Genomic DNA, 27,923 nt, shown 5'->3' with positions numbered 1-27,923 from the left:
GATCACCAACAGAAAGTATCCGACAGTTGGGCCATATTGCACTTTTGGATGCGGTCCCAATGAGGATAGATGGTCAGAAGACCAGCGGGAGCCCGACGGAAGCATCTCCTAAAAATTAGGGAACTGCTATTTTGGGCCGTGAAATGTGTTCGCGTCATTACCTTCGGTATGACCAAGGGAACGTTTTATTACTTTGTTGCGAAGTCAACTGATGCACCAGTTGAGAGATTTTTAAGCAGGAAGCCCACTGCGGGGAAATTGCATGTACGAGAGTGCCAAGTGGCACTTTTTGGTCAATTTACCAAGACTGGGAGAACAGAATCCGTAACTGACTTTTTGGAGCAGTTTTGGAGGCTGATAACTGCGATTTTCAGCCATTTCTCTCCATTTTTGAGCTTCCTATGACTTTGCCTAGGTCCAAGGAGCTCATTTGCAGCATTGGAAGGCATCAGATGCGTGTTTACTGGGCTGTTTTGCCGCGTTTTCAGCGATACGCAGGTTTTAGTAGCCATGGAAATCTTCCCCTTTTTGCATCTATTTGTTCACAGATGCATTACAGGTTACGGGCAGAAGAGGGGGCGCTCGATTTATGCTTGGGGGATGCTTCATTGAGAACCTGTCTCACAGGTTAAGAGCTATGGAGTGCTTTCTTTCCCTCTCATGTACAGTGTGGTGCTAGGAGTGATGCCCTGCACACTACACACTGCTCTCTCTCCCCCCTACGTGCAGTTATGTGATGCCCCACAAGAGGGCTCTTCATTTGACTGATGTACAGTTGTGTGGGTTCATGCTTTTGTGCTGAGGCAAGAGCCTCCTTGAGCAGGAACAGGGGTAGTTGACTGCTACTCCAAACCAGGCACCGGTGAGGGTCATAACCTCACCATACAGGTGCAAAATCAGCGCTGTGAATGCGCTGTAATTTGACTGTTTTTCAGCCATACGGACGCCAAGACACTTGGGAATAGTGCCCCACTGGCAGAGGACAGTTAGGGGACTGTTTGGGGCTGAAAACAGGGCTAAAGCCAGTAAATACAGCGTGCTGAATTTACTGTTTTTGGGCAGGAATCAGAGGGTTTGTGCTAGTGGAAGTGAGTTCCAGCAAGGGAATTGGTTTCACGCAAGTTTTGGTGTTGTTATGCTGCCGAAATTTGGCCAAATCATGTCGTATCTAGAGGGATACAAGTCAAGGATTCCCAGGACTCTACTTTGTAATTTACCCTCTCAAAGAATAAAGAAATATCGAAAGGGGCGCCAATTTTGGGGCCTACAGGTTGTCGGCGTTTGCTCGGAGCATTCTAGCTTCCGAGCTGTGTGTGTTCAAGTGTTAATTCCCGTCGCAGGTTTCCTTTGCAAGGTGCTTTGTGTGTGTGTTTAAAGTAAAGAATTTCGGGTGAAAGCCAACGCCTACCGCCCCACCACGGGCCGGTTTCAAGGTTCCATTGCTGCATATTGCACTTTTGGATGAGGATAGATGGTCAGAAGACCAGCGGGAGCCCGACGGAAGCATCTCCTAAAAATTAGGGAACTGCTATTTTGGGCCGTGAAATGTTTTCGCGTCATTACCTTCGGTATGACCAAGGGAACATTTTATTACTTTGTTGCAAAGTCAACTGATGTACCAGTTGAGAGATTTTTAAGCAGGAAGCCCACTGCGGGGAAATTGCATGTACGAGTGCCAAGTGGCACTTTTTGGTCAATTTACCAAGTCTGGGAGAACAGAATCCGTAATTGACTTTTTGGAGCAGTTTTGGAGGCTGATAACTGCGATTTTCAGCCATTTCTCTCCATTTTTGAGCTTCCTATGACTTTGCCTAGGTCCAAGGAGCTCATTTGCACCATTGGAAGGCATCAGATGCGTGCTTACAGGGCTGTTTTGCTGCGTTTTCAGCGATATGCAGGTTTTGGCAGCCATGGAAATCTTTCCCTTTTTGCATCTATTTGTTCACAGATGCATTACAGGTTACGGGCAGAAGAGGGGGCGCTCGATTTATGCTTGGGGTATGCTTCATTGAGAACCTGTCTCACAGGTTAAGAGCTATGGAGTGCTTTCTTTCCCTCTCATGTACAGTGTGGTGCTAGGAGTGATGCCCTGCACACTACACACTGCTCTCTCTCCCCCCTACGTGCAGTTATGTGATGCCCCACAAGAGGGCTCTTCATTTGACTGATGTACAGTTGTGTGGGTTCATGCTTTTGTGCTGAGGCAAGAGCCTCCTTGAGCAGGAACAGGGGTAGTTGACTGCTACTCCAAAGCAGGCACCGGTGAGGGTCATAACCTCACCATACAGGTGCAAAATCAGCGCTGTGAATGCGCTGTAATTTGACTGTTTTTCAGCCATACGGACGCCAAGACACTTGGGAATAGTGCCCCACTGTCAGAGGACAGTTAGGGGACTGTTTGGGGCTGAAAACAGGGCTAAAACCAGTAAATACAGCGTGCTGAATTTACTGTTTTTGGGCAGGAATCAGAGGGTTTGTGCCAGTGGAAGTGAGTTCCAGCAAGGGAATTGGTTTCACGTAAGTTTTGGGGTTGTTATGCTGCCGAAATTTGGCCAAATCATGTCGTATCTAGAGGGATACAAGTCAAGGATTCCCAGGACTCTACTTTGTAATTTACCCTCTCAAAGAATAAAGAAATATCGAAAGGGGCGCCAATTTTGGGGCCTACAGGTTGTCGGCGTTTGCTCGGAGCATTCTAGCTTCCGAGCTGTGTGTGTTCAAGTGTTAATTCCCGTCGCAGGTTTCCTTTGCAAGGTGCTTTGTGTGTGTGTTTAAAGTAAAGAATTTCGGGTGAGAGCCAACGCCTACCGCCCCACCACGGGCCGGTTTCAAGGTTCCATTGCTGGGATATCAATGACTTTTTCCTCAAGGAGTGAGCCTCGGTTGTTTTGGGTAAAGATACAGTACAGGAACGCGGGATTACACTATGGCCGACAAAGGGAAGGGCATTATGGAAGAGGGTTCCGCTTCACAAGAAATTGCGCATGTACGTCCTACTTAAAAGTGGTCAAATTAGGGCTGATTTTTTGTTGCGTTTTTAGGGCTTGCAAGTATGAACCAAGATGGGATAGGGAGAGGTCTCACGGTGGTAGATTAGCCACTAGATCTCCTGCGAGAGTGATGTGGGTCTGCCAGGTGACACGCTGCTTGCTGATTCTTTGAGGCGATTGCTTGGATTCTTTGACGCATCGGTAAATTATCTTGAAATTTGAACCTACTTGGTCGTGGGTGGTACGTCAGTGTTGTGGAATTATGCTCGTTTGCAGAGGCAAGAGCCTTTTGCACATGTAAAAAGTTAAGGGACAGGTTGCAAGATGCTATGTGGTGAAGTTCAAGAACTATCCTCCTGTGGATGCAAAGTGGATGAAAGAGCATGAACTGTCAGAGTCACCAAATGTATTGCAGCTTTACCTTGAGGCCTTTGGGTTACAGCCTACGTATGCCCCAACCCAATGTTTGCAAAGGAGGGGTAATGATAGAGCTAGCACATCAAATGTACATATGAATTCAGTGTAATAGATGGAAATGACAAAAGTATGAAGGCCTCATTAAGTCATTTGTATCTATGTGTTACGACCATTCTTGCGGATACATGCGATGATAAAAGAGTGCTAACAACACAAGATCATCAGTGGTATGTATTTATGGTATGCAATCGAGGACGTTTGCGATTTCAAGAGGGGGGTATGTCACGAGGACGTGGCAACTGCTAACCTTAGTTGTTGGTTTCTTTCCAATGATTTTTGTTTAATTTTTGAGACCCTCTTTTTGAAGTTGCAAATGGTCAGACATTGTATGGCCAATGTGAACGGTAGTTTCGCCCGCAGACGGAAAGTTGGTCGGCACTGGAATTCGTAAAGTAAGAGGATGTCTAGGTTGGGAGCAAGATCATGTAGGTCCCCCCATCGCACTTAGCAAGTTGGTGGATAGGAAGTGAACTCAATAAAGGCATAAAGTCAAGGTGGGATCACCAACAGAAAGTATCCGACAGTTTGGCCATATTGCACTTTTGGATGCGGTCCCAATGAGGATAGATGGTCAGAAGACCAGCGAGAGCCCGACGTAAGCATTTCCTAAAAATTAGGGAACTGCTATTTGGGTCGTGAAATGTGTTTGCGCCATTACCTTCGGTATGACCAATGGAACATTTTATTACTTTGTTGCAAAGTCAACTGATGCACCAGTTGAGAGATTTTTAAGGAGGAAGCCCAATGCGGGGAAATTGCATGTATGAGTGCCAAGTGGCACTTTTTGGTCAATTTACCAAGTCTGGGAGAACAGAATCCGTAACTGACTTTTTGGAGTAGTTTTGGAGGCTGATAACTGCGATTTTCAGCCATTTCTCTCCATTTTTGAGCTTCCCATGACTTTGCCTAGGTCCAAGGAGCTCATTTGCAACATTGGAAGGCATCAGATGCGTGTTTACAGGGCTGTTTTGCTGCGTTTTCAGCGATATGCAGGTTTTGGCAGCCATGGAAATTTTTCCCTTTTTGCATCTATTTGTTCACAGATGCATTACAGGTTACGGGCAGAAGAGGGGGCGCTCGATTTATGCTTGGGGGATGCTTCATTGAGAACCTGTCTCACAGGTTAAGAGCTATGGAGTGCTTTCTTTCCCTCTCATGTACAGTGTGGTGCTAGGAGTGATGCCCTGCACACTACACACTGCTCTCTCTCCCCCCTACGTGCAGTTATGTGATGCCCCACAAGAGGGCTCTTCATTTGACTGATGTACAGTTGTGTGGGTTCATGCTTTTGTGCTGAGGCAAGAGCTTCCTTGAGCAGGAACAGGGGTAGTTGACTGCTACTCCAAACCAGGCACCGGTGAGGGTCATAACCTCACCATACAGGTGCAAAATCAACGCTGTGAATGCGCTGTAATTTGACTGTTTTTCAGCCATACGGACGCCAAGACACTTGGGAATAGTGCCCCACTGGCAGAGGACGGTTAGGGGACTGTTTGGGGCTGAAAACAGGGCTAAAACCAGTAAATACAGCGTGCTGAATTTACTGTTTTTGGGCAGGAATCAGAGGGTTTGTGCCAGTGGAAGTGAGTTCTAGCAAGGGAATTGGTTTCACGCAAGTTTTGGGATTGTTATGCTGCCGAAATTTGGCCAAATCATGTCGTATCTAGAGGTATACAAGTCAAGGATTCCCAGGACTCTACTTTGTAATTTACCCTCTCAAAGAATAAAGAAATATCGAAAGGGGCGCCAATTTTGGGGCCTACAGGTTGTCGGCGTTTGCTCGGAGCATTCTAGCTTCCGAGCTGTGTGTGTTCAAGTGTTAATTCCCGTCGCAGGTTTCCTTTGCAAGGTGCTTTGTGTATGTGTTTAAAGTAAAGAATTTCGGGTGAAAGTCAACGCCTACCGCTCTACGGGCCGGATTCAAACCCCCCCCCCCCCCCCCCCCCCCCCCCTTCTCTGCAATATTTAGTGAAAAGCTTGTTTTTTTTTGCGGCCACCCCTTGAAGTGCGAGAAGGAACCCATCATTTCCAAATCAAATAACTTTAACATGGCCCCCGCTTGCTCGAGCGCCAACAACAAATTGAGTTGTGACTTTGGTTTATGCGGAAAGGCTTATGGGACATATTCGACGGCTCGGAGCCCCGTCCTAGAAGGAATCCCAACAACAGGTACACCCGCCTTCAAGATGAGGAGTATCAAAAATCGTGTGTCGATTGGAATGCGAGTAATGCGAAGGCAATGTTGGCCATTGCGAAATCTTTTTTAAAGGAAATTTCTCCAGTCATACAGACTTTGAAGACTATCAATGATATGTGGTTCAAGCTCGTTGGAATTTTTGATCGAGATTCCAAGATGCAAGCAGTCACCCTTCTCGGACAGTTATTTGCCATCAAGTTTTCAACCGGAAGTTCCATGCAATCTTTTCTCATGAAGGCTAAGGTCATTCATGATCAATTATCGGCTATGAAAAGTGCACTGACTAGTACTCAATTAGCTGCTTTGGTACTCTCGAAGTTGCCTGAGGCATATGAAATGGTGTCTAGGACACTTCGCCTACAAATCACGAAGGAAAAGCTGGAATTTGATGCTTTCAACTCTTTTCTCATCGAGGGGGAAGTCGTGTTAATAACTCAAGGCAAAATTCAGATTTTTGTCAAAGGTGTTGAAGCACTTGTTGCTTCGGATTCCAGAGAGAAGACCAATAGCCATTGTTACAACTGTGGGAAGCGTGGTCATTCGGCAAAAGATTGCATATCCAAAGGCAAAGATAGAGGCTCTACAAAGGACCAAGGCAAAGGCAAAGGCAAGCATAATGAGAAAAGTTCAAAGTAGTGATAGTGACGTAGGGAAGGACGAGTTACAACAAAGAGACTGCTGGTGTGGTGGTGTAATAAACTTGGGCACCCCAAGTCTAGAATCTGTCTTGACACACGAGAGAATCACTCAAAATACTTCAAAACTTAAAATCATGAGATTGGCCCCAAAGACTGGCGTCCCTTTCGGTATTTCTTTTATATTAATGCTTGAGCAAAGTACAACTCCCAAAGGGTCCTCTGCTCTTAGACTCTGCGTCCAGATGCTTTGAAAAGTGAGGCCCTTTGGGCCAGTTTATTCTTACAAGGGATGTCAAAAGCAGAGCCCCAAAAGCTTTCAAACTCGAAAGCAATTGGTCCAAAAGCAATAAGCTTAAAAGCGAATAGGTACAAGAGCAACTGATCCGAAAAACTGGTAGAAAAAGGCATTAGCGCAATTTGCAAAAATCCGTATAGGCTGCCACGTCAGCATTGTCAACGTAAATCTCGGAAATCCATATTGTTCTGCCACATCAACAGTCAACGCAAATCTAGGGATGTCAGTATTGTTTTGCCATGTCAACAAGCTGTCGTACAACACGTGTGTCCGGGCAGTACTACCACGTCATTAATTTGTGACATACCCCCCTCTTGAAAGAATTGTAATCGCCCTCGATTACACCTGCAAAACAGACAGAGGCCATAAGCCAATTCAATAGACACTGACTCTCAAGTACTGACGCACTAGACCACACACATCCAATAGTGTACAAAGACAACAGTCACATCACATCGGTCACATTCAGATCACATTCACATTCACATTCACATCACATAGAATCTAGGACCGTGATTCCTAGCGACGTATTTAGCAATCGCATCTAGATCCGCACCAAACCTCAGTGTTGCCGATTAACTAATCCCATATCGCGATCACATCCATGGATGCTGAGATCGAAATGCTGTAGTCATTTGGTCAATCATTCCACTCAAGCACTGCCGTGTGTGAGTAATCATTTCTAGGGATCCCATGTTGAAGTACTTCTCTCATAAAGTTATTCAACAAAATACTGTTAGCACATCAGTATCGGTGAAACCCAAAGGGAAATCAGTGACTTTATTCCATCCAAGTAATCTGTGACAAAGGAGCAGAGTAACTTGTGCAGTCCTGCCTACACCAGATTCAACGTGCTGATGTGTGGGAACTCTTGGAATAGCCACAACTAGACCAAAAGCGTCGAGGTAAAGTTCCAAATCTGAGGAGTATTTGCTAGGTCCTGCTCCGCCATCCAATTTGCATTTAATGCTGGATGGTTCTTAACTAAGAACCACCGTTCACTTTACCTTTCTCTTTCCTGTCTTGGAAAGCCGATGTATGTTCGTGAATGAGTATCTTCTCGCTCCCTTTTTTTTTTTTTGATTCAGGCTCATCCGGGAGCTATCACTGCTTCAAAACCATCATCATTATCTCATTCATAATCGTGTTATATGCTCACAAATAACAGGTTTTTCCATACAATATTGATTTCATCCAAAATCTTCTTCCAAAAAGTCTTATTTCATAAATTTATATAGCAAAATAATGCTAATTCATGCATAATGTTCTATCTAAAATGTGTTCTGGAATGAGTATCTCCTCGTCCTGCTGTATTTCCATTCTATCAGTCATCCTTATTCTTGTGCCTTGGGGCAGCGTGCAGCGATATGTCCTTGTTCTCCACATTCAAAACACTTTCCTGCTTTGAAATATTCATCTTTCTGGTCTTCAATGAGTCGAGATGGTGTATCTTTCTATTGTCTGTTTCTATTTTGACTTGTCGAAGGCTCATCTGGTGGGTAAGTCAAGCTACCCAAATGCATAGCGAATCCCCACTTAGCATGTCCCATCAATTGTTGAATGGACTCTTACTTCCTCTCAAGGTAGTAGTCTCGAATTTCTTTGGGGAGTCCACAACAAAACCTCTCAATCTGCTCCTTAAAAATGATCTTCTTGAAAGAAAAGGTTGGAAGGAAAGTTTCCCAAAATCTTTCATAGTAATCATCCAAAGTGTCACCCTTGAATCCTGATCATCCGAAGGTGATTCCAATTGGTTCTCACATCTTGTTTGTACTCTTGAGTGAGCCATGAAGAAATAAAAAGTTTCTTGAATTTCAGCCACTCTGTCGGTGCTTCTTTTTAGAACAAAAGAGTGGACCACCATGTCCGAGCATTGCCTTTTAAAAAGAATGCTACTCGTCTAATCTTTGAGTGCCCTGTATAGCGGCCTCTAGAAAATGCTATATCAAACTGCTGGATGAAGGCTAAAGCATTAGGAATATCTCGAAACCTTGAAAAGGTTTCAAACTTTATTGCTTGTCCATCCTCTTTGAATTCCTTGGCCTTTTTGTGTCACGTGCACTTCTAACCCTATGTGTACGTGGACAAGCTACTTCATGACATGGGTTCAGTTCAGTTAGATTAGGAAGTGATCTGGCACTTTTCTGAGTCTGTTCGCAGACCGTGCATGTCCAGACACTTAGAGTAGATGCATATCCTCTGGTTGCACACAGCATGACCGTCAGATTACAGTCAGAACTCATCAGGAGCATCTTAACAGTGCATAGATCTATTTTCCCTATTTTAGCCAATTTTCACTTATTATTTTTAAGTGACTTTTGTTGGGAACTGGGTAGGGTAATTTAGCAAAGCAATTATATAAGAAAAGCTAGCACTAGCACTTTCTATCAAAAGAGGCAGCAAGGACAAGACATCCAACAGGCACCTTCTCAGCAAGGCCCCCCCCCCCCCCCCGGGGCATGTCAACCTAGCGTTTTCAGCCATCAACAAGAATCAGCTAGCGTTTTTCAACAGCTGCAGATCATCCAGCTTTTTGCAACTTGCAGATCTACCCAGCGTTAGCAGACCACAACTGGACACCTAGCGTTTTTGCATCAGGACAACATTCAGCCCTTGCGTTTTTGATTTGCAGATCAGCCTTGGCATTTTGCAGATCTACTGCGACAGAATCAGCAGTTAGACCAGCGTTTTCAGTTTTCATAATCAAGACACTGTAGAACAAGTCCTGAACCTCGCAGATCTCACCTTCCCCGCAGCAAATCCTCGCCGCACGGTCAGATCAATGAGCGTTTGTAGTTTCAGCCCGGAAAATGCAGATTTCAGCTTCTGTATTTTCAGCGCGTCGTCGTTGCATCGTCGTCATCGACATAGTCAGAATTCAGCAGATAAGATTTGCAGATTTCAGCCCTCAGCGTTTTCAGATTTCAGCCTGTCTCGTCGCCGTCCTCATCGTCGTTGACATCGTCGGCAAGTCCAAAGCATTGTAGAGATTTGTGCAATCAATAGTAGACCGCTCTCGCCATAGAGAGTGGGGCCTTCGGAGGAGGGTTTGACAACATTCTGGTGTCGTATTCTTCTCTCTCTAAATCTTAGTCTCAGCACCTTCATTCACAATGTTTCCACTTTGTTTGTGATCATTTGCACTCTCTCATTAAGGAACGGAAGGCTCTCCCTTCCATAAGTAAAAGGAACCTTGAGCACACTTCGGAGCACTCATCTTGAGCAAAGTTCAACATTCACTTCCGCTGCACCTTACATTTTACCCTTTTCGTCGAGAAAATCATACTGATTAGCTCTGTAAAAGTGCTTCCTTTTTTTAAAAAACGTATAGTCCGTTCATCGTTTCTTGCCCTTTCTGTCCTCATCACTCGAGCCAAAAAAGGATGAGTTGTTCAAGCTGTCAGAAGAAGATGAGGAACTAGACAATGCGTTGAAGCATACACGCTTCTTCTATTTTCTTGCTTTTTCAAAAGAGGATTTTAGGCCTAAGTAACAAGGAAAGTCAATTCCCTTGTTACGTTTCTTCAATTGCTTCTCCTTTGACCCAAACAGTTGGTTGACTCGTTTTCCGACATTGTCTGCGAGTTCGTCTTCAGTAAACATTTGTGGGACAGGAGGTTTGTTGATTGCCGGTTTTATTGGTGACGCAATGGCTTTCTGCCAATGAGTATGCGCTTCATCCATCGGGTGCCGGGTCAAAAATTTGGCATACTGTGGGTCCTTGGCAAACTGGAGCATCTGCCTTGCGCACTCATCAACCTGCTGTTGACGTTGCATCTCCATGAGTTGATACTGCGAAGGCCGAGGTGGTCCGCACTCGTTCTCTGCTAATCCGCTTGAATTTTCTATACTGCCTCCCGCTTCCTAGCTTCAGCTAGAGAGATGCTTGTGAGTGGCAAGCAATGCTCCCTATAAATAATTTGGACCCTTGTGTTGGAGTTTTAAGTTTTCGGTGTTTGAACCTGTGGGATGAAGTTCAAGGCACATGCATCTGGCAAGGAACCAATCAGACGTATCTAAAACACTATGGATGAGTGCACCAATCCACTGTTGTTGGCTAGATTATGGATAGGATGTGTTTAAAGTTCATTATCTTGGAGTATTTGGACGTGATGTGTTCACAGTTCAAGAATGGGGATTCTTGGATGTAGTGTGGTCTACGGTTCAACTTTCTAAAAGGCATCTAGTGCTGAAGATGACACTATTCTTAGGTGACACATTGGTGCTAGCAAATCCGAGTTGTATCCAGCACAATAGCTGTTGCTCGGGTGTCCATGATAGCTTCTTCATCGACTTGGTCTCACCATATATGTCCACCATGAGCTGCAAAGAGGGTGTCAAAGTTTGGAGCATCTCAAGTGAATAGCCCAATGTGATCCCATTATTTATTTTGACTTTAGGTAGTTATTTTACTTATTTGTCAAAGTCTGGGTAGGGCAATTTACTGAGGTGGCTATATAAGCACACCTACAGGCTAGCCCCCATTGTATTATCATCAATTCATTGCCAAGGTTGGTTGGTTTAGTAGTCTCTCTCTCTCTCTCTCTCTCTCTCTCTCTCTCTCTCTCTCTCTCTCTCGTGCATTCTCTCCTTGGTTTCTATGCTTCCGCATTGTCAACTTTTATACTTCTAGTTTTTAGCTTACATTAGGATTTAAGAATTGTTTCTTTAGAAGTTGTTGTGTGGAGTGTGATTTCTAGGATTAAGTCTTTGAGTTGTCTGATCCTTGTTAGTTTAAGGTTAAGTACTTGTTTCAAGTTTTAGTCCAGTAAGCTTCTTTAACCCAATTTGCTTATGCATTTCCTAAAATCACTTTTAAGTGATTATTGGTTTGTTTCATCTAGTTTTGCTTACTAACAAATAAAGTGATTCAGTTTTTCCTTTTCCTGTTTTCTTGTGTCCCTTGCTTTGTATTTTTCTGAGGTTTTATTTCTTCTTATAATTCGTAAGTTCAGACTAGTTTGACCTTACGAAGGTATATATATATATATTATGTATGTATGTATGTATAGCTAGCACAAGTTATGGACCACAAAAACCCACTCAAATGGTGTCGGGTTGAAAACATTTGGACATACCATGATATTCAAGAGTGTCCTTATAGCTCTTGGAAGATGCAACTCCAACCAATGCTTTGAGCAATGCGGTTCAGCTGGAGCCTAGAGTTTGCATTTCAACTTCAAAGCAAACCACTTTTACTGTAGGTCAAAAAGATCAATGTACCACAGATCTTAAGACATTGGAAGTTTATAATCGATAAAGGTATGCAGACCTCTCTTGAGAGGCTTGAATTACCACCACTCAAGAGATACTGCAATGTTTGTTCAATAACACGTGGTTCTAAGTGTCCAGAAAAGCCTCGACGAGAGGAGAAAGCACCTATTGTTGAAGCAGTTGAAGACAAACAGAATATGAGCCCAAGGTAATTGTGCATGTGGTAATGAGAGCCCAAGCAAAACAAAAGAAGCAAGAAGAGAATGCTAGCGCTAGTGATAGAAAGCAGGGTAAACCTAGCTATTGGCATATGAGACGGGCTAGAAGAATTGCAAAAAGAAGAGAGAAGCCAATCAAGTGGATCTAGATAAGCCAAAAGAGGGAGTTATAGAGCAAGGGCAAGGCACAACCTCCTAGAGAAAAGGAATCATCACTTGATTTAGGGGGTTCGAAGGAGTCGCCAATGGCTATGGGCTTTTCATGTTCATATCCAAAATTGGTCTTTTGGCCTTTGTACACAGTTCTTTGATTGGTCGTTTCACCATGTACATTTCTTGTTCATAATCATTATGATTACACATTACGTACGTGTGTGTGTGTGTATGTGGAGAGAGAGAGAGAGAGAGAGAGAGAGAGAGAGAGAGAGAGAGAGAGAGAGCTTTCCTAATGGCTTCATGCTGCTCTTGTTTGAGGTTTCAGGGGAGGTCACCTCCAAGAAAATCTTGACAGATATTGAGCCAGAAGAAATTGTTAGGGTATCGAATACAAATGTGATAGGTTCAATATTGTGCTGCCGAGAAGCTATGAGGATCATGACGCAACAGCCTCCTAGTAGCTTTCCTGTATATCACATTTTCAATATGGGCTTTTCGCGTTGGGGAGCCAAATTCACTAAATCTGCCTGTACACATAAAGCAACCAAAATTGCACTGACTCAACTCACTGAATCATTAAATGAAGAGCTGAAGAATGCAGGTATGTACTACGCACTTAACGAGTATGGAATGTTGTTAAGTTGTTTATTGTTGGTAAAGCATGATCTAAGACCTAGGGAAGCATTGCAATGAGAAGAAGCTAAGCCTTAGCTCTAGGCAGAGGTCGGAAGCTACAAGGCTTTTCCGTGGTGGTCTGCGTCGTGTGTTGCAATTCTTATGCTAAGATGAGAAATCAGCTGACTTTGAAGTTGCCAGGAAATAGTTTGAAAATTTGTCCTGATGGGTGCAGTCAATATTGTGCATGATGGAGCTGAAAGTTTGTCCTGATGGGTGCAGGCTAGCGGGGGTGTATGTAGTCATTACTGTGCATGATGGACTTGAAGGTTGCATGGTCTTGTGGATGACTATTGCGAGTCGTCCGTGACTTGCAATCGCAATGATATGTAAATACGGGCTTATCTTGGATCCGACTCGTTACGTGTTCATTGCATGATTCATTACGTGTTTGAATGCATGCAGCAGCTGATTGCCCGTGAATATTTCCCTTGCAAGTACACTAGCAGCCATCTAGACCCCGTATTAGATTGCATGCTATTGCCATGCAGGCAATTAAACATAAATGCAGGAGATTTAGGGAAATGGGCTCTTTACAGCACTTCGGTGTTTGTGCATGGATATTGAAAGATTATTGGAAGAAACAATTGTTTAGCCAAAATTGTCTTGATTTAGGCTTATTTTAGGTGCATTGTGTTTTCTACATCTACTCAGTTGAGTCTGCATTGACCTTCTCTGGCATGTACACGTGCTATATTACCAGTAATAGTCTGTTTTCAATGCAAATGCAGACATGCTGACAGTTCGGTTTTTGCTGTAGGAATTACTAGTATTGGTGTGCACAATCTTTCTCCAGGAATGGTGCTCACAGATTTGCTGCTGAAAGACTCTACGCCAGTCGCAAGGCGTTTTTTCAATGTTCTGGCAGAGGAGCCGGAAACTGTGGCGGCTGCTTTAGTTCCTCGCATTCTTGATGTGCAAGGGTCAGGGAAAAGCATAGAGTATCTGTCTCCCATTATAGCTCTCACCAAAGTGCTGGTTGGCTTTCCTCAAATACTGCAGGGTGGACGCTTCTTTGATGATAAAGGAGACCGTGTAAAAGAAGATGGATGTCAGTATCAAGATAATGGTGTCAGAATGTTGTTTTAGCTTCTCTAAAAGCTCTGCTGGTGCTGCTGATTTTGGATTCTTGCAATTCCAAGCAAGCCTGGTGTGGTTTGGGCTGCTCTCTCAAGGTCTGGAGTCCGAGACCTTTGGTGGGTGTGTCGGCTCAACCCCCATTGGTGTAGCTCTGCACTGACCATTGGGTGTGAAAGGAGCATGATGTTAATCATTCAAATTAGAGATCTTCACATTACAAAACAAGGTGAAGCATTATGATACCTGCTACACCATTGGGAAAATTGATGAAAGAGCCTCTTCAAAGAAAGCTGCAAGCAAATGGTGCATTGTTCATAGTTGGCAATGAGTAAATCCCTTGCGAAAGGTCTTTTGATTCCGGCTGCAAAGGCCCTGGTGGTAAAAACGCATTGGGCATTGGTAAAAACACTTGAAATTTATTTCTTATGTAGCCCCAATGCCTACACATGAAATCCCCTCTTTTTTGGGGGCGGGGGGGATTTAAGTTCTATTTGAGATCGTATGGTTCGGTGTAACTTGCTTTTGCTAGTAACAATTCAACAGCATGTGTCACAATCTTTCCATATACTAAACGATGGTGAGCCACCAAAAATGGTTTGGAGCTCACCGTTCACCACGTGTCCCTCTTTCATTGTTTCTCCTCTCCGTTTGGAGGATGGGTCATGCACTCTATACTCACCATGAAGACAAATTATATTGGAAAGAGCCAAAAGTGACAAGTTTGCAAAACACTACTACATATGGTTTGCTAGTGGCTCTACAAATGGGCTACATATAATGGGCATCATTGGAAGAGAGAGAGTGTGTGAAGTTATGTCTGCCCAAACCTACATGCAATGACGGGAGGTTGATATTGCACTAGACTACAAATCAATCTTTGACAAACATGGTGCTCAAATTATTCTATTCAAAGTGTCTTGGCTGAGGTGCATTAAACCTCCCATCCTACTACAACAATGCTCAAATCTACCCCGCAACTACAAGCACATCTAATTAGTATGCAGTAAAACATCTCTTGACAAAGAGTGGCTCTATATACACCTCAACATTTTCAAAGTAGAGTCTACATTGTCAAAACTCACTTTTTCAAAACTTTCATTTCCAAGTATTAACCCTCATGATTGTAGATGTTTGGAAGTAGGTCACATTTTGCATCTTTAGTGTAATCCTTTAGGGAGCTCTATGTCCCTTAGGCACTAAATGCACTCTGACTTGTAAAGTTGTTGCTTGGCATCTTCATTAATCCACCTTGAGTCTTTAGGAACAAACATCCTTGTACTTTAGGCCGCCATAGCTCTACAAGATTTAGATTGGATGTTTGGTTTTTGGCTTTTGTAATCCCCAATAGGAGGTTTCTTGGAATGCAAACGTATTGTTGCCTTCTCTGTGAGTAGAGTGAGTGTGTATATCGCAGAGTGTAATATGTGTACATAGGGGCATCCACAAGTAGGGGTGCTAGCATGAGGGTGTGCCCTAGGGTTTTGAAATATCGCATTTGACTCTTGCAAGAAGGGCTTGAGCTTGGTGCGGTTGCTCAACTCCCTTTCCCCTTACATCTCTTTCTATCCTCACCTTGTGCCTTCTCTAAGCTTCCTTTCTCTCCCATATTAACCCTTAATTTGTGTATTTATTTATTATCTAAAGAAACTTTGCAGTTTTTACTTGAGAGATGGACACCTTCTGATCACCAAACTTTAGTATGTTCTTATCTCAAAGATAAGTTCAAATTATTTTTACAAGGAGATCTATTATCTTTTCAATTACTATCCTCAAACCTCCCACGCTACAAGATACTCGTGGATGGTTCTATTCCTTAGGACTTCTAATGGGACTCAAGGATAGAATTGGATTGTGTTTTGAAAATTCAATAAGTAGGCATTGTAACTAAATCATCATCAATGCAGCGAAGAAGATAAAGTATATAGGGTTTCAAAAAGCGTACATGGTTTACATTGTGAATTTGAGATGAGAAAGTAACCTAACCTTGTAGGTTTGGTCACTCAAGAATTGGGTACTACCATTGGGTACACTATATCAAGAATTGGGTACTACCATTGGGTACACTATACCAAAGGCTCAACTTCTTGGAAATTCCTAGGATTAAGTTGTTTTTGTTTGTTTTGAAATGGGTAGATACTTCAATACTTTCCTTGAAAACTATTTTTAGTATCTCCCCTATATACTTTTTCGCTAGTTTTAAGTAGCTTTGTCCCCACTAAACCAAGGTGCAACCCGGCTCTAAGGAACTACAAGGAGAAGAGATAAAGCATGCTTGCATCGAATGTGTTTATGTACAAAACATAAAGTCTTTTGACTTTCTAATACCTCAAAGATTTTCATCTCCTTTTTTGGCTCTCTAGAAGGAACCTTAGTGTTGTGTAGACTTTCATTGTTTTCGGTGCCATGATGGAAACTTATCTTAAATGTTTATTTCACTTTCATTTCATATCGTGACATGTCTTGACTTTTCTTGCATTCTATTGTTGAAACTTCACTTGCACAATTCTAGTAAATTCTATGGATACACACACACACATTAATGAGTTTTTTTAATTTCACATTTCATTTCACACCTTCACATGGCTTGACTTTTCTTACATTCTATAACTTACTTCTAATCTATATTTAGGAAAGTCTCTTTTATCGCGTCGACTGAGTTTCCTTCCCACAAAGAAGCGAACCGGAAATACTAACATGAATTTAAAATTTGCAAGATTTTTGAACTATTTTGTCACATATTTCACCAGTTTTTCTTCCCTTTACCATGGTTTGCAACCAAGTAGTCTCCATTTTCAACCAGCTCAAGGTTGAGCTGAGGCAACCCTTTCTTGAACACTGATTCTACTTAAACTCAACCTAATGATTTTATCACGTTCTAATTATTTTAGAAAGCCACCGTGATTTTTTCGCTTGTTTTACTATAGCAAAACCCACAATAGTGAGTGGTATATTACATAATCTCAAAAAGAATTACAGACCACAACACAACCCTGCTTAGATGGATCCAAGGCATCGATAGTACAAAATAAGCCATTCCACTAAATACACTGACTGTTCCCAGAGCCACCTGACCATATAGACACAACCATAAACAACCAGCCACCATAGGTTACATAGGAAAAAAACCTTAACAAGCCCAGAAATTGAATGATTGCCACCCAGGGTCCACCCCTTGCCACAGAGTGAACACTGCCTGTCCAGATCGAGCTATCACAAAAAACTTGAGTGTCCTTGCGAATGGCTCTTATTTAAGCCTCAATTTCTTCAAGCATTTAGTTGAATATTTCTAGCCCTATGACAGGGTCAAAAACTTCAACGTGGATTAGCTTTCTTGCCTAAAAAGGGCATTGAAAGATGGAAACATCCAATAGTGAAAGATGTGGGTAATTTAAAAGATCATAAAATATACTCTTAGGATACTCTCAATTAACTTATCCACACTCTTTATTTATGACCGTCTATTTGCGATGGAAAGCAAAACTAGAATATAAATTGATATAGGCTACTTGAAATAATGATGGTCAAAGGCTTGAGCTTGTTACCATAATACAATAGTGATGTGTGGATGCTATGTTTCCTCACTAGGAGGTTTGATTCCTATGAATTGTTTGTAAAGTATGATAGGGCTTCCGTAGCATGATATTGCTTCTATGTTGTGTGCTTTTAAGCTTCTCCTTGTTTAGGATCGTCTGCACTCTTGCAATATAAACTCTAACATCAGTATTGAAGCAAGTTCTAGCTTCCTGGGCAACATAATTATCACCCTCTACTTCATGGTCTCCGATTGAAGTGAACTTTGTTTAGAATTTTCCATTGGCTAATTTCATAGCCGTTGTCAATTCTATCCAACAAAAGTTTTGAACTCTTGCCTTGAAGGAGCACGTGCTCTCCCTCCCCTGCCTCGCTTAGTCCAACAACCACCACGATTCTTCACACTGGATGCTTAATTGGGTTGGGAAAAACCTACTCAAGGTGCAACACCAAAAACAATGGGGCAACAAGATATTAGGTTGGGTTGCGTCAACATGGAGAAGCTCTACTTGTGACAGAGTACAAGGTAGCCCGACGCACATCAGCGCAAATATGGTGATCCTACAACATGCACGATCTACACCTCCTCAACCTCTTCCCTTCCAGTCTTCCCTCGCCCATATACGATCCCCTCCTCCTCCTTCTCTCTCTCTCTCTCTCTCTCCCCCCCCCCCCCCCCCCCCCCTCCATCTCTCTCAATCTCTTCAAAGAAAAATTCCACGCTGGCATGAGCTCTTCCAAAGACTTTTTTTCTAAGAGATTGAAAGAGAGCGAGGAGAGAGAGAAAGAGAGGGGGAGGGGTTGGAAAAAAAAACCTAGGTTTAGTGTAATCACACCTGCAAATTTTGAGATTTACCTCTACATTTTAAATTTTGAAGTGAGAAAACCTACAAAATTTAGAGAAATTTAGCATCATTTGGTGTAAAAACCTTCAAATTTAGTCACTTTACCACTAAAATTCTCATAGGTAGGTTTGCCAAGTTTTCAGAACAAAGTTTTTTTCGAGCACAAGTCCCTGCCTGTACGTGAAAGAGTTCACGCCTCTTTCAAATAGATTTTTTGAAGGGTTTTGTTTATACATTCTTGCCTCATCTATTGTGAGTTTCCTATTACTTCAAAACCAAATTTGTCAATCATTAGGGACCCTGAGATTTACCTTTCCTAGCCAACACAAATGTCTCGTGGCACAATGTTGTTTGTTGTAGCACAACCAACCTCCCAGTTACCCCTTGGAGGGGGTTACCTTATGAGATGCTAAGGACCGATGCTTGGGCCACATCATTCTACAAGAGGACAGATGCAATGCTAGACTATCATCCATTTGAATTGCTATGAGGCATTGATGGACGTACAACTCACAAACTGTAGATAGAGTACAAACAAAAATGGAGGGCTAAGCCGCATTATGAAAAGCATTTCAAAGCAGTACAATGACAATCATACACCATGGCTCTAAGTGTGAGGACAACGGCAAGGCCGGACTAGACAAGGGCAAGGCCGGGCTAGGCAGTGTGGAAAGGGAGTCCAACTAGGACAAAGGGTTAGGAGCCATGTTATATAGTGGGTGGTTGGAAGGTGGACTCGTGGGTTCTAGTTCCCCTTGTCTAACATTGGTATCAAGAGCAAGGTTTCTAATTTTGGGAAGGCACAGCCGTGGTGTTGGAGAGCCACACAACTTCTTGCATGCTTTTGCATGTCGGGGTCACTGAGGCCGTGGAGCTCACCCCCTGTTAGGAGGACGACGAAGTCGATGGCGTGGGCAACACCGCTTGCGAGGGGAAGGGGTCGATAAGCAACTTGCACCAAATTGCACCCTCTCGGGCTTGACGGCATTGTGCGACCCCGCTGACCACTTCACGTGCCTGTAGAGCAGGCGTCCTCGACCACCATACAAGGTGGGGTGAGCAAACGCTCCCCCCTCGCACTGTCTGCGGGCCGCCATAGCCTGTGAGGAGCTCTTTTTTCACACCCGGTGGGCGCCCAACCCATTGGGGGTTAGTGGCCACAAGTTTTTTCACCAACTAAGGGATGGTACCCACGGTGGGGTACCCCCCCCCCCCCCCCCCCCCCCCCCCCCCCCCCTTCTCCCTCTTGTGAAGCTTGAGGCGAAGCTAGGAAATCTAACAGAGCCAAGCAAGGGCAAGGCCGGAAAATATAAAGGAAAGGTTCTATTTTCTGCTGCGTATCCTGCATATTCTTGTTTTGTACCTTCATTCAAGTCATCAGCAAGTTATTCAAAATACACCAAACCAAGTGCACTACGGGTGCTCAAGGCAAACACACGTACACTATTGAATTGTTTTCTTGAAAGCCGGAGCAAGATTACATCCTCAACGGCAATTGGAGCACGAAAAAAATTAGCTACACTAATTACCGGTATCAACGGGATCCTTTATCAGTATTTACCAGTTGCAGTATATCAGGTATTTTCTTGCTATTCCTTGCACTGCACTGTGTCGCCATGGATTCAGATATCAATCTGACTTTTGATTTCGAGCAAAATACGCATGATCCTGCCCATGATGGCTCACGGCTGGATGCTCTCACGGAGAGTACCCACGACGCTACAGCAGGTGACGACACCTATGAATTGCTCGACATTCAAGAATTTCGTGCACTTCAAACACGCATATCAGTCATGGAAGGAAATTTTAAGTCTTTAAATGAAAACGTCACTAAATTATCCACGTTAGTGATCCAATTAATGCAACAGCAGTCCAAGGGTCCTGCTGACACGCACATGCATGAGCACGTTGCTACACAGGGGCAAGGCCCTTCTAATCAAGAACAAGATCCAACTGCTGATACTTTGTACACTCTCACTACAAAAGAGGTGGATGAGTTGTTGAAAAACACCAAACCACTGACTTTTAAGGGAGAAGACCACGATCGCAACAAGGATGCAATGAATATCTTTCTCAGCAAGTGGGATGGAATTCACTCCTTACGCCGTACTCCGGACGCAGTCAGAGCATTGTAAACGAGCTTAACTCTAGAAGGCAAGGCTTACAAATGGTAGATGTCTCTAAAGGAGAAGAATATCATACCACAGAGTTGGGCAGCTTTTGAAGCTATGTTTGGCAAAGAATTTTTGCCTATAAATGAGGCAGATCGGAATTGGACGGCTTGGGACACGTGTTCCATGCGCCAATACCCATCATTACTTGAATATATATCTCACTATCGGGATGTTATTCTCAAGTTGGAAGGCTTAGATAACTTTCAACAAGTACGGAGATTTATACGTGGTCTGACACCAGAGCTTAAGAAGCATGTCAAGACCCAAGACCCTAAAACACTTGAGGAAGCCATAGTGAAAGCACATATTCACAATGACCCAGATGAAAAGAAATCACATAATACTCACGTGCCTACTAATACACATGGTAATACACACACACACACACACACACACACACACACACACACACACACACACACACACACACACAGTATGGACACAATAAAAGGAAATTTATAGTAGCCAATTCAGAAGCATTTAAAACACCCAAGGGGTCCAGAGGTCCTCTCTCTCCTGAGGACTTTGATGAAGCCAAGAAAGAGAACTTATGTTTTCAATGTTTAGGAAGCGGTCATGGAAAAACGGATTGTCCCAAGGGGAAATCTGTTGCTCATGGCAAGGAGAAAGCAGTGCACACGGTGCAATTGCTGCCTCTTGAGTCTTCCTCATGATTCTCTACAGTGGAAGTAACACACACCGAGGTGGTGCATGAATGCTGTTTCACAGCTTCCATGTGGCAACAGACCTTCGGACCACATGAGTTAGTACATATGCACGGATCTCTGCAAGGGCACAAGGTGCGCATCTTGGTGGATGACGGTGCTACTCACAATTTCATCAATTATGGATTGGTGCAAAAACTCAAATTGCCTCAAACTCCGAGTACCCACCGCTACAAGGTAGCAATGATGAATGGACATGATACCGAAATCTGGGATACTCAAGTCCGAACTATTCCGTTGGAAGTACAAGATTACTCCACATCCTTGGATTTTCAGGTTATGAACATGAAGAGGGAAGACGTGGTCCATGGTAGGGAATGGTTGCATAGCCTAGGACCATCACTGAATTGTAGCTATGAGCACAACAGCTTGATGTTGGAATCCCATGGCGCACATGTGTTGTTGTTAGGAGAGAAGGATGTACCTTCTTCACCATTGATATGTACAGCTGAGCTTATGCATCTCGTTTCTGATAATGAAATAGATTAAGTTTTCTTGTGTTACTCATTGTCTCATTTTCTCTCTAACATTGAATCTATTGAACGTTCGTCAACGCCGCATGCTTCTCTCTCATCTCTTCCACCAATGGCTACTTCCAAACAAGCAAACGTTGCTAGTGAGTCACAAAAATTATTAAAGGAATTTCAAGATGTTTTTCCTAATGATTTGCCAACAGGATTATCGTCGACACGATCGGTGCAACATAGCATCGATGTGGTTGCAGGCAGTAAACCGCCCTACCGTATGAGTTACTCTGAAGCTGCTGAGGTGGAACGTCAGCTTGCTGACTACCTTAGCATAGGGTTTATCCAACCCAATTCTTCTCCATGGGCTTCTCCTATCCTATTAGTGAAGAAAAAAGACGGCAGTATGCGCATGTGTGTAGACTACCATGGCTTAAATGCGGTTACGGTTAAGAACAAGTACCCATTGCCACGAGTGGATGAGTTGTTCGACAAATTCACTCATGCTTGCATTTTTACGAAAATAGACTTGCGGTCAGGTTATCACCAAGTCCGTATTCGACTTGCTGATATACCCAAAACATCATTCCAAACAAGGTTTGGACATTATGAGTTTTTGGTGATGCCCTTTGGGTTAACGAATGCACCCGCAACATTCATGACACTTATGGATAGTGTTTTGAAGCCGTACTTGGGCAAATTTGTCATCGTTTTTCTCGATGAAGTCTATAGTGCTTCTGAAGAAGAACACTTACAACATCTGAGGCAGGTGTTCGAATTGTTACGAACAATTAAATTATATGCTAAGGAATCTAAGTGTGATTTTCTGAAAGAAGAAATTCACTATCTTGGGCATGTTATTTTAGCTAATGGGATATATATGGATCAATCCAAAGTGGATACAATCCAGCAGTGGCCTTCTCCTAAAAATCTGGAAGAGTTACATATTTTTTTAGGATTTGCAGGTTTTTACCGAAGGTTTGTTAAAAACTATGCTAATATTGTTGTTCCCATGATGGATCAACTGAAAGGCAAAGGCAAAGCTTTTCAGTGGGGACCCGCTCAACAACACAATTTCGATACGCTCAAGGATGCATTAGCTACAGCTCCCATACTAGCTATAGTAGATTCTTTGAAGCCATTCGTTTTGGAAACGGATGCTAGTGACCGTGCTATTGGAGCAGTCCTGTTACAAGACGGACGGCCAATTGCATTTGAAAGCAAGAAGCTTGATGCAGCTCAGCAGAACTACTCTGCTTATGTGCATGAACTCTATGCAATAGTGTCTGCCTTAAAAACATGGCGGCATTATTTGTATGGTGCTCAGTTTGAGATTGTGTTTGACCATGAAAGCATCAAATGGTTTACACAACAAACAGATTTGAAGGGTCGGAAAGCCAAGTGGACCGAGATTCTTCAGAAATATGACGGCAAGCTCCGGTATCGTAAAGGACGATACAATGTGGTGGCTGACGCTCTAAGTCGTATGCCGGAGATCAATTCTCTCTTGTTCACGGAACTTCATAGTGAATTTTTGGATTCTCTCAAAGGCAAATATGAGTATGATGAAGCATATTCCAAAGTGTGGAGCCATGTACAAATGAGGGATCCTTCTCACTCCAATGATGGTAGTGTAACGTTAACCTCCACACATAGTTCTCCTCTATCGAGTGATGAACTACAACGATGGAAGAATTTCACCATCGACAATGGGTACCTACTCCATAAGGGGAGAGTTTGTGTACTGACGGACACAAACATTCGACACCAAATTCTTTATGAATGTCATGATAGTCCAAGTGCAGAGCACCCGAGTATTAGAAAAACTTATGCTCTCGTACGACGACAGTTTTACTGGCCAGGTTTATATGGCTTTGTTCAAGCTTATGTCTTGGCATTGCCAAAAATGTCAAGTTAACAAAGCAGAGCGCCTGAAAGCAAGAGGACTCTTCCATCCTTTGGAGATTCCCAATGAAAAATGGGAAAGTATCTCTATGGACTTTATTGTGGGTTTACCACAATTGGAAAGTATCTCTATGGACTTTATTGTGGGTTTACCAACCATTGTACGAGGTCATGACTCGGTATGGGTGGTCATAGATCGGTTGACTAAACTATGTAAGTTTATTCCAACCAAATCAACGATTAAGACTCCAGAAATAGCCAAGTTATTTGTGGACAATTATATAAGTTGTATGGTCTGCCAAGTAACATTGTCAGTGATTGTGATCCCAAGTTTAACAGTCATTTTTGGAGGGTTGTGTTCAAACGATTGGGTACACAACTAAACCTCAGTACAATCGATCATCCAGAAACAGATGGTCAGACTGAACGAGTTAACCAAGTGCTAGAGGATATGCTCAAAGCATACGTTAGCAAAAAACAGTCAGTCTGGGAAGAATACTTACCTATTCTCGAGTTTGCCTACAATAGTGCTAAGCATGTCACAACTGGATTTAGTCCTTTCATGCTCATGTATGGGTTTCAACCTAGGTCACCTGTTTATGGTGGGGTTCGCAATCGGAAAGCTACAACAGGTTAAGGATTTTGTCCAAGACCACATAGATATACTGAAACTCGCTCGTCAGAATGTCCGAGAAGCGCAAGATCGGTATAAGAAGTACGCTGATGAGAAACGTTGGCAAATTACCTTCGAAGAAGGGGAGGAAGTATTTTTACGTGTGCCAGAACATTCAGAAAGTCTAAAAACTGGGCCAACACCTAAATTATCTCCCCGATATTGTGGGCCTTTCAAAATACTCAAGCGAGTAGGTGATTGTGCCTACAAATTATTGCTACCTACACATTTTCGTATTCATCCGGTGTTTCATGTAAGCTGTTTACGTAAGCGGTTACGTGGGGACGACAATGTCATTGACCAACAAATTTTGGTTGATTCCCCCTACCTTACCGCATGAACCTGAAAGTATTCTCGACTATCATGAGTTATGAACGCGTCATCATATACGTCAACAAGCCTTAATCAAGTGGAACGATTGACCTAAGGAAACTGCCACTTGGAAAAACATTAGTGTTCTTAAGAAGAAGTTCCCCAATTTTGTTTTCAAGGACAAAAACTCTTCTTTAAGGGGGGAGTAATGTCAGAACAACAGCAAGGCCGGACTAGACAAGGGCAAGGCCGGGCTAGGCAGTGTGGGAAGGGAGTCCAACTAGGGCAAAGGGCTAGGAGCCATGCTATATAGTGGGTGGTTGGGAGGTGGACTCCTGGGTTCTAGTTCCCCTTGTCTAACACTAAGAAGTGTATTCAGCATAGGGGCATCACACGTTGGGTGAGTAATCTGGGGCATGATGGACCACTCAGCAAACTAGGAACCTCGAGCAATCTAGGAACTTTGAGTTGTGCTCATATAAACATGGAAAATCTAAGAGAAGGTTTTCACACTAAATTTCTCTAAAGTTTGTAGGTTTATTCACCTTCTACTTTTGAAGATAAATCTCAAAATTTGTAGATGGAAGTACACTAAATCTAGGTTTCTATTGATATGGGTAGGTGAAAAAGAACTAGCATGTGGACAAAGTTGTCATAAGAAAATTGTTCATAGCTTTATCAACCTTGCGTACTCTTCTATCAAAGCACTCTTTATCATCCCCCACCATTACCACGTCCCTCGACACGTTTGTCGCCACCACCTTTGGCAACATCACAAACTCCCACTCCCCCCGCCCCGCCAATAGAAGGCTACCTATGATGGTGTGATCCAAACTTTAATATATACCATGATGTGGATTGTCTCAAAAGAATAGCCTCATTGCAATAATAGAATTATTTTTTAAGTTTCCATTGTTTTCTCTAGAGTAACTCAAAATGCATAGTATGTTATCATACATCGACCCACAATAACTTGAGGTAGAGCAAGAGAGAGGAGAAGAAGAAGAAGAAGAAAAAGTGAAGAGAAGCTTAAGCTCCCAAACTCTCGTTATTCATAATATTTGTTTGAGTGGCAACAACCTTACTCTTTCAGTGCAAGTCTCGTGGTCCTACATGTAGGGAGGTAGGAATAGGAGATTTATATCCATTGGAATCATGGTGCCACTATTCCCAACAAGGATCAATGGTGGCAGAAATGAGATTCCAATATCTGAGGGCAACTAGTTCCAAGAAGAGGAATATCAACATGTCATTGTATGGGTTCCAATTGTTCTAGCCCATCAAAGGAAACATTCTACCAAACCCTTGTTCAGGGGGTTTCTTCTGTCAAAAATTTCTGTCCGTTTTACCATTAAAATTAGGTGTAATCTTGTTTTAGTTTTTTTTTTTTTGCTTGAAGTCACCTAAAAAATCCTGTTTGGTTTTTGTTTTGTATAGCGTGCCTTGGCCACTCTTGCTCGTTTTAGGGATTGCTCGAAAATTCTCGCTCAAGATTTGAGATTCCTCGTCCTTCATTGGTGTCGTTGGCTCATTTTTCGAGGATGCGGCCTTTTGGATAATGTCATAATGCACATACATGTCGAATGTAGTGCTCATCATGTGTATGCTCATGACATAGATCTTACCTTGATCTTGCAAGGCATTGTCATACAGTTCAATAATGATGCATCATGAGTGTGTGTGTGTGTGTGTGTGTGTGTGTGTGTGTGTGTGTGTGTGTGTGTGTGTGTGTGTGTATTGTGTCTTCATACACATAGATTTCATACTTTTCTACAATGGCATACAAGTCCCTTGGGATATGCTTACGGCTTGCAAGGTCAAAATGTTTCATGAGATTTACATAGATAGCTTTGCCTTTTAGTGCATATGTAGAGTGTGTGGATGCTCGAAAATAGGCACATTAGTGCTTTGCACATCTTCACCTAGATATATACTTGCTAGAATTAGCATGCATACCCTGCAGGTATTCTATAATGACTTGAACCGCATTGCAAGTATTTTGTAATGACTTGCGCACACTGATCCATGATGCATCATGTTAGTTTCAGTCATCTTTAGAAAGACAACCCCCAACTACAAATGCTCCCACTGCAATTGCTATATCGGGTCTCGACATTAACAGGTTGCACATGAGAGTTCCAAAGCCTGATGAAAAACGCGTAATTTCTGCCAACATATCTGTGGCAATCACATCAATGTCATGTGCACTGACCTATACCATTCTATCCGTGGCAGGTATCTCAATGCTCATCACCACCAGAATTAGTCTCGTATGGACACATCCTAACTCTAGGATAATAGTCACACCCTCTTCATCCATAGGGACTGTATCCACATCACCATATCAATCTCTAGCATGAGCATGTCAAAGAACTCCATATTGCTCATCTCTCTAGTAGGATGCATCTCTATCCTAAGAGGATCAATATGTTGTGACTAGCTAGAGCATGAAAACTCTAACTTTGCATCTATATACATGTCGTGCACATCACTCTAGAGCTCATCTATGAAAGATACAAGTCTAGTCTCTCATTAACATGACTGTAATGTAATCAAGACTAAATCGTCTCAGACCTCATATACATGCATAGGGTAGACCAAGAAAGTTCGGGCTCTCTGTGCAATCACTAGGGATCCGCAATGCATCTAAAAAGATTGCTCTCTAAATAGTACCTGACATCCACTGTCTCTCAATTGTCTCACTAAGATCAAACTTTATCTCGATTGAGGAATGTATAGCACATGACAAAATGTGTATTGATGCATTACTGGGAAATGACAAACATACGTCACTTGCATCCTCTATGTCACACGATGAACCATTAGTGAGTCACACACAACCAAGTTTTCCACTAGAAAAACTACTAAAGCACTCACGACATGGTGTGATGTTGGTGCAGCCAAAGTTGTATGTGCAGGGAAGTGCTCTATTCCAAGATGTGGATGCTAGCAGGTGCAGGACAAAGTGTAGAAGACAATGTCGAAGACCTGGGCAAGCACGTGCTAGTGGAAATGTATGTGTGATGCACGTTTTAAGGTCAAACAGGCCCAAAAAGGGCCAAATGGGATGGAAAGTAAGGGTGCCCAAAGTGCCGAGTCAATGCTCTAGAATGTGGTGTTCAAGATGCTGTACAAGCTGCTTCAGATGGCTCCTAAAACAGAGCCCCGATGTGAAAGTTATACAAGTTGAAAAATGGAAGGTGTTGCAGATCCCTGGCGGATAGGGAAAGTGGGGACAGAGGGCCAATGCATACTTGAGTTGATAGGATTAAATTTTTTTGTGTTGTGACCATGCTGTTCTTTTCAGATTGTGGATCAGAGCTCAGGAGTGCAAGTTATGGCCATTTGAATACT

General features: G+C 42.9%; 1 protein-coding gene across 2 annotated transcripts in view; it reads left to right on the top strand.

The window, feature by feature from the left end:
• LOC147444606 (putative chlorophyll(ide) b reductase NYC1, chloroplastic) overlaps positions 1–14,645 on the top strand; it is a 30,459-nt gene extending 15,814 nt beyond the window's left edge. For both annotated transcript variants that reach the window (XM_086527156.1, XM_086527155.1), the window contains exons 3-4: positions 12,511–12,786; positions 13,621–14,645. In XM_086527156.1, coding sequence (XP_086383282.1) covers positions 12,511–12,786; positions 13,621–13,949 — 605 coding nt within the window. In that variant the 3' untranslated portion in view covers positions 13,950–14,645. The remainder of the gene's footprint in view (positions 1–12,510; positions 12,787–13,620) is intronic.
• Positions 14,646–27,923: the final 13,278 nt, after the last annotated feature.

This window comes from Adiantum capillus-veneris, chromosome 13, assembly GCF_014529385.1.
Source record: "Adiantum capillus-veneris isolate H3 chromosome 13, ASM1452938v2, whole genome shotgun sequence".
In the NCBI taxonomy this organism is placed as follows: Eukaryota; Viridiplantae; Streptophyta; class Polypodiopsida; order Polypodiales; family Pteridaceae; genus Adiantum; species Adiantum capillus-veneris.
This window is presented reverse-complemented; position numbering and strand designations above follow the sequence as displayed.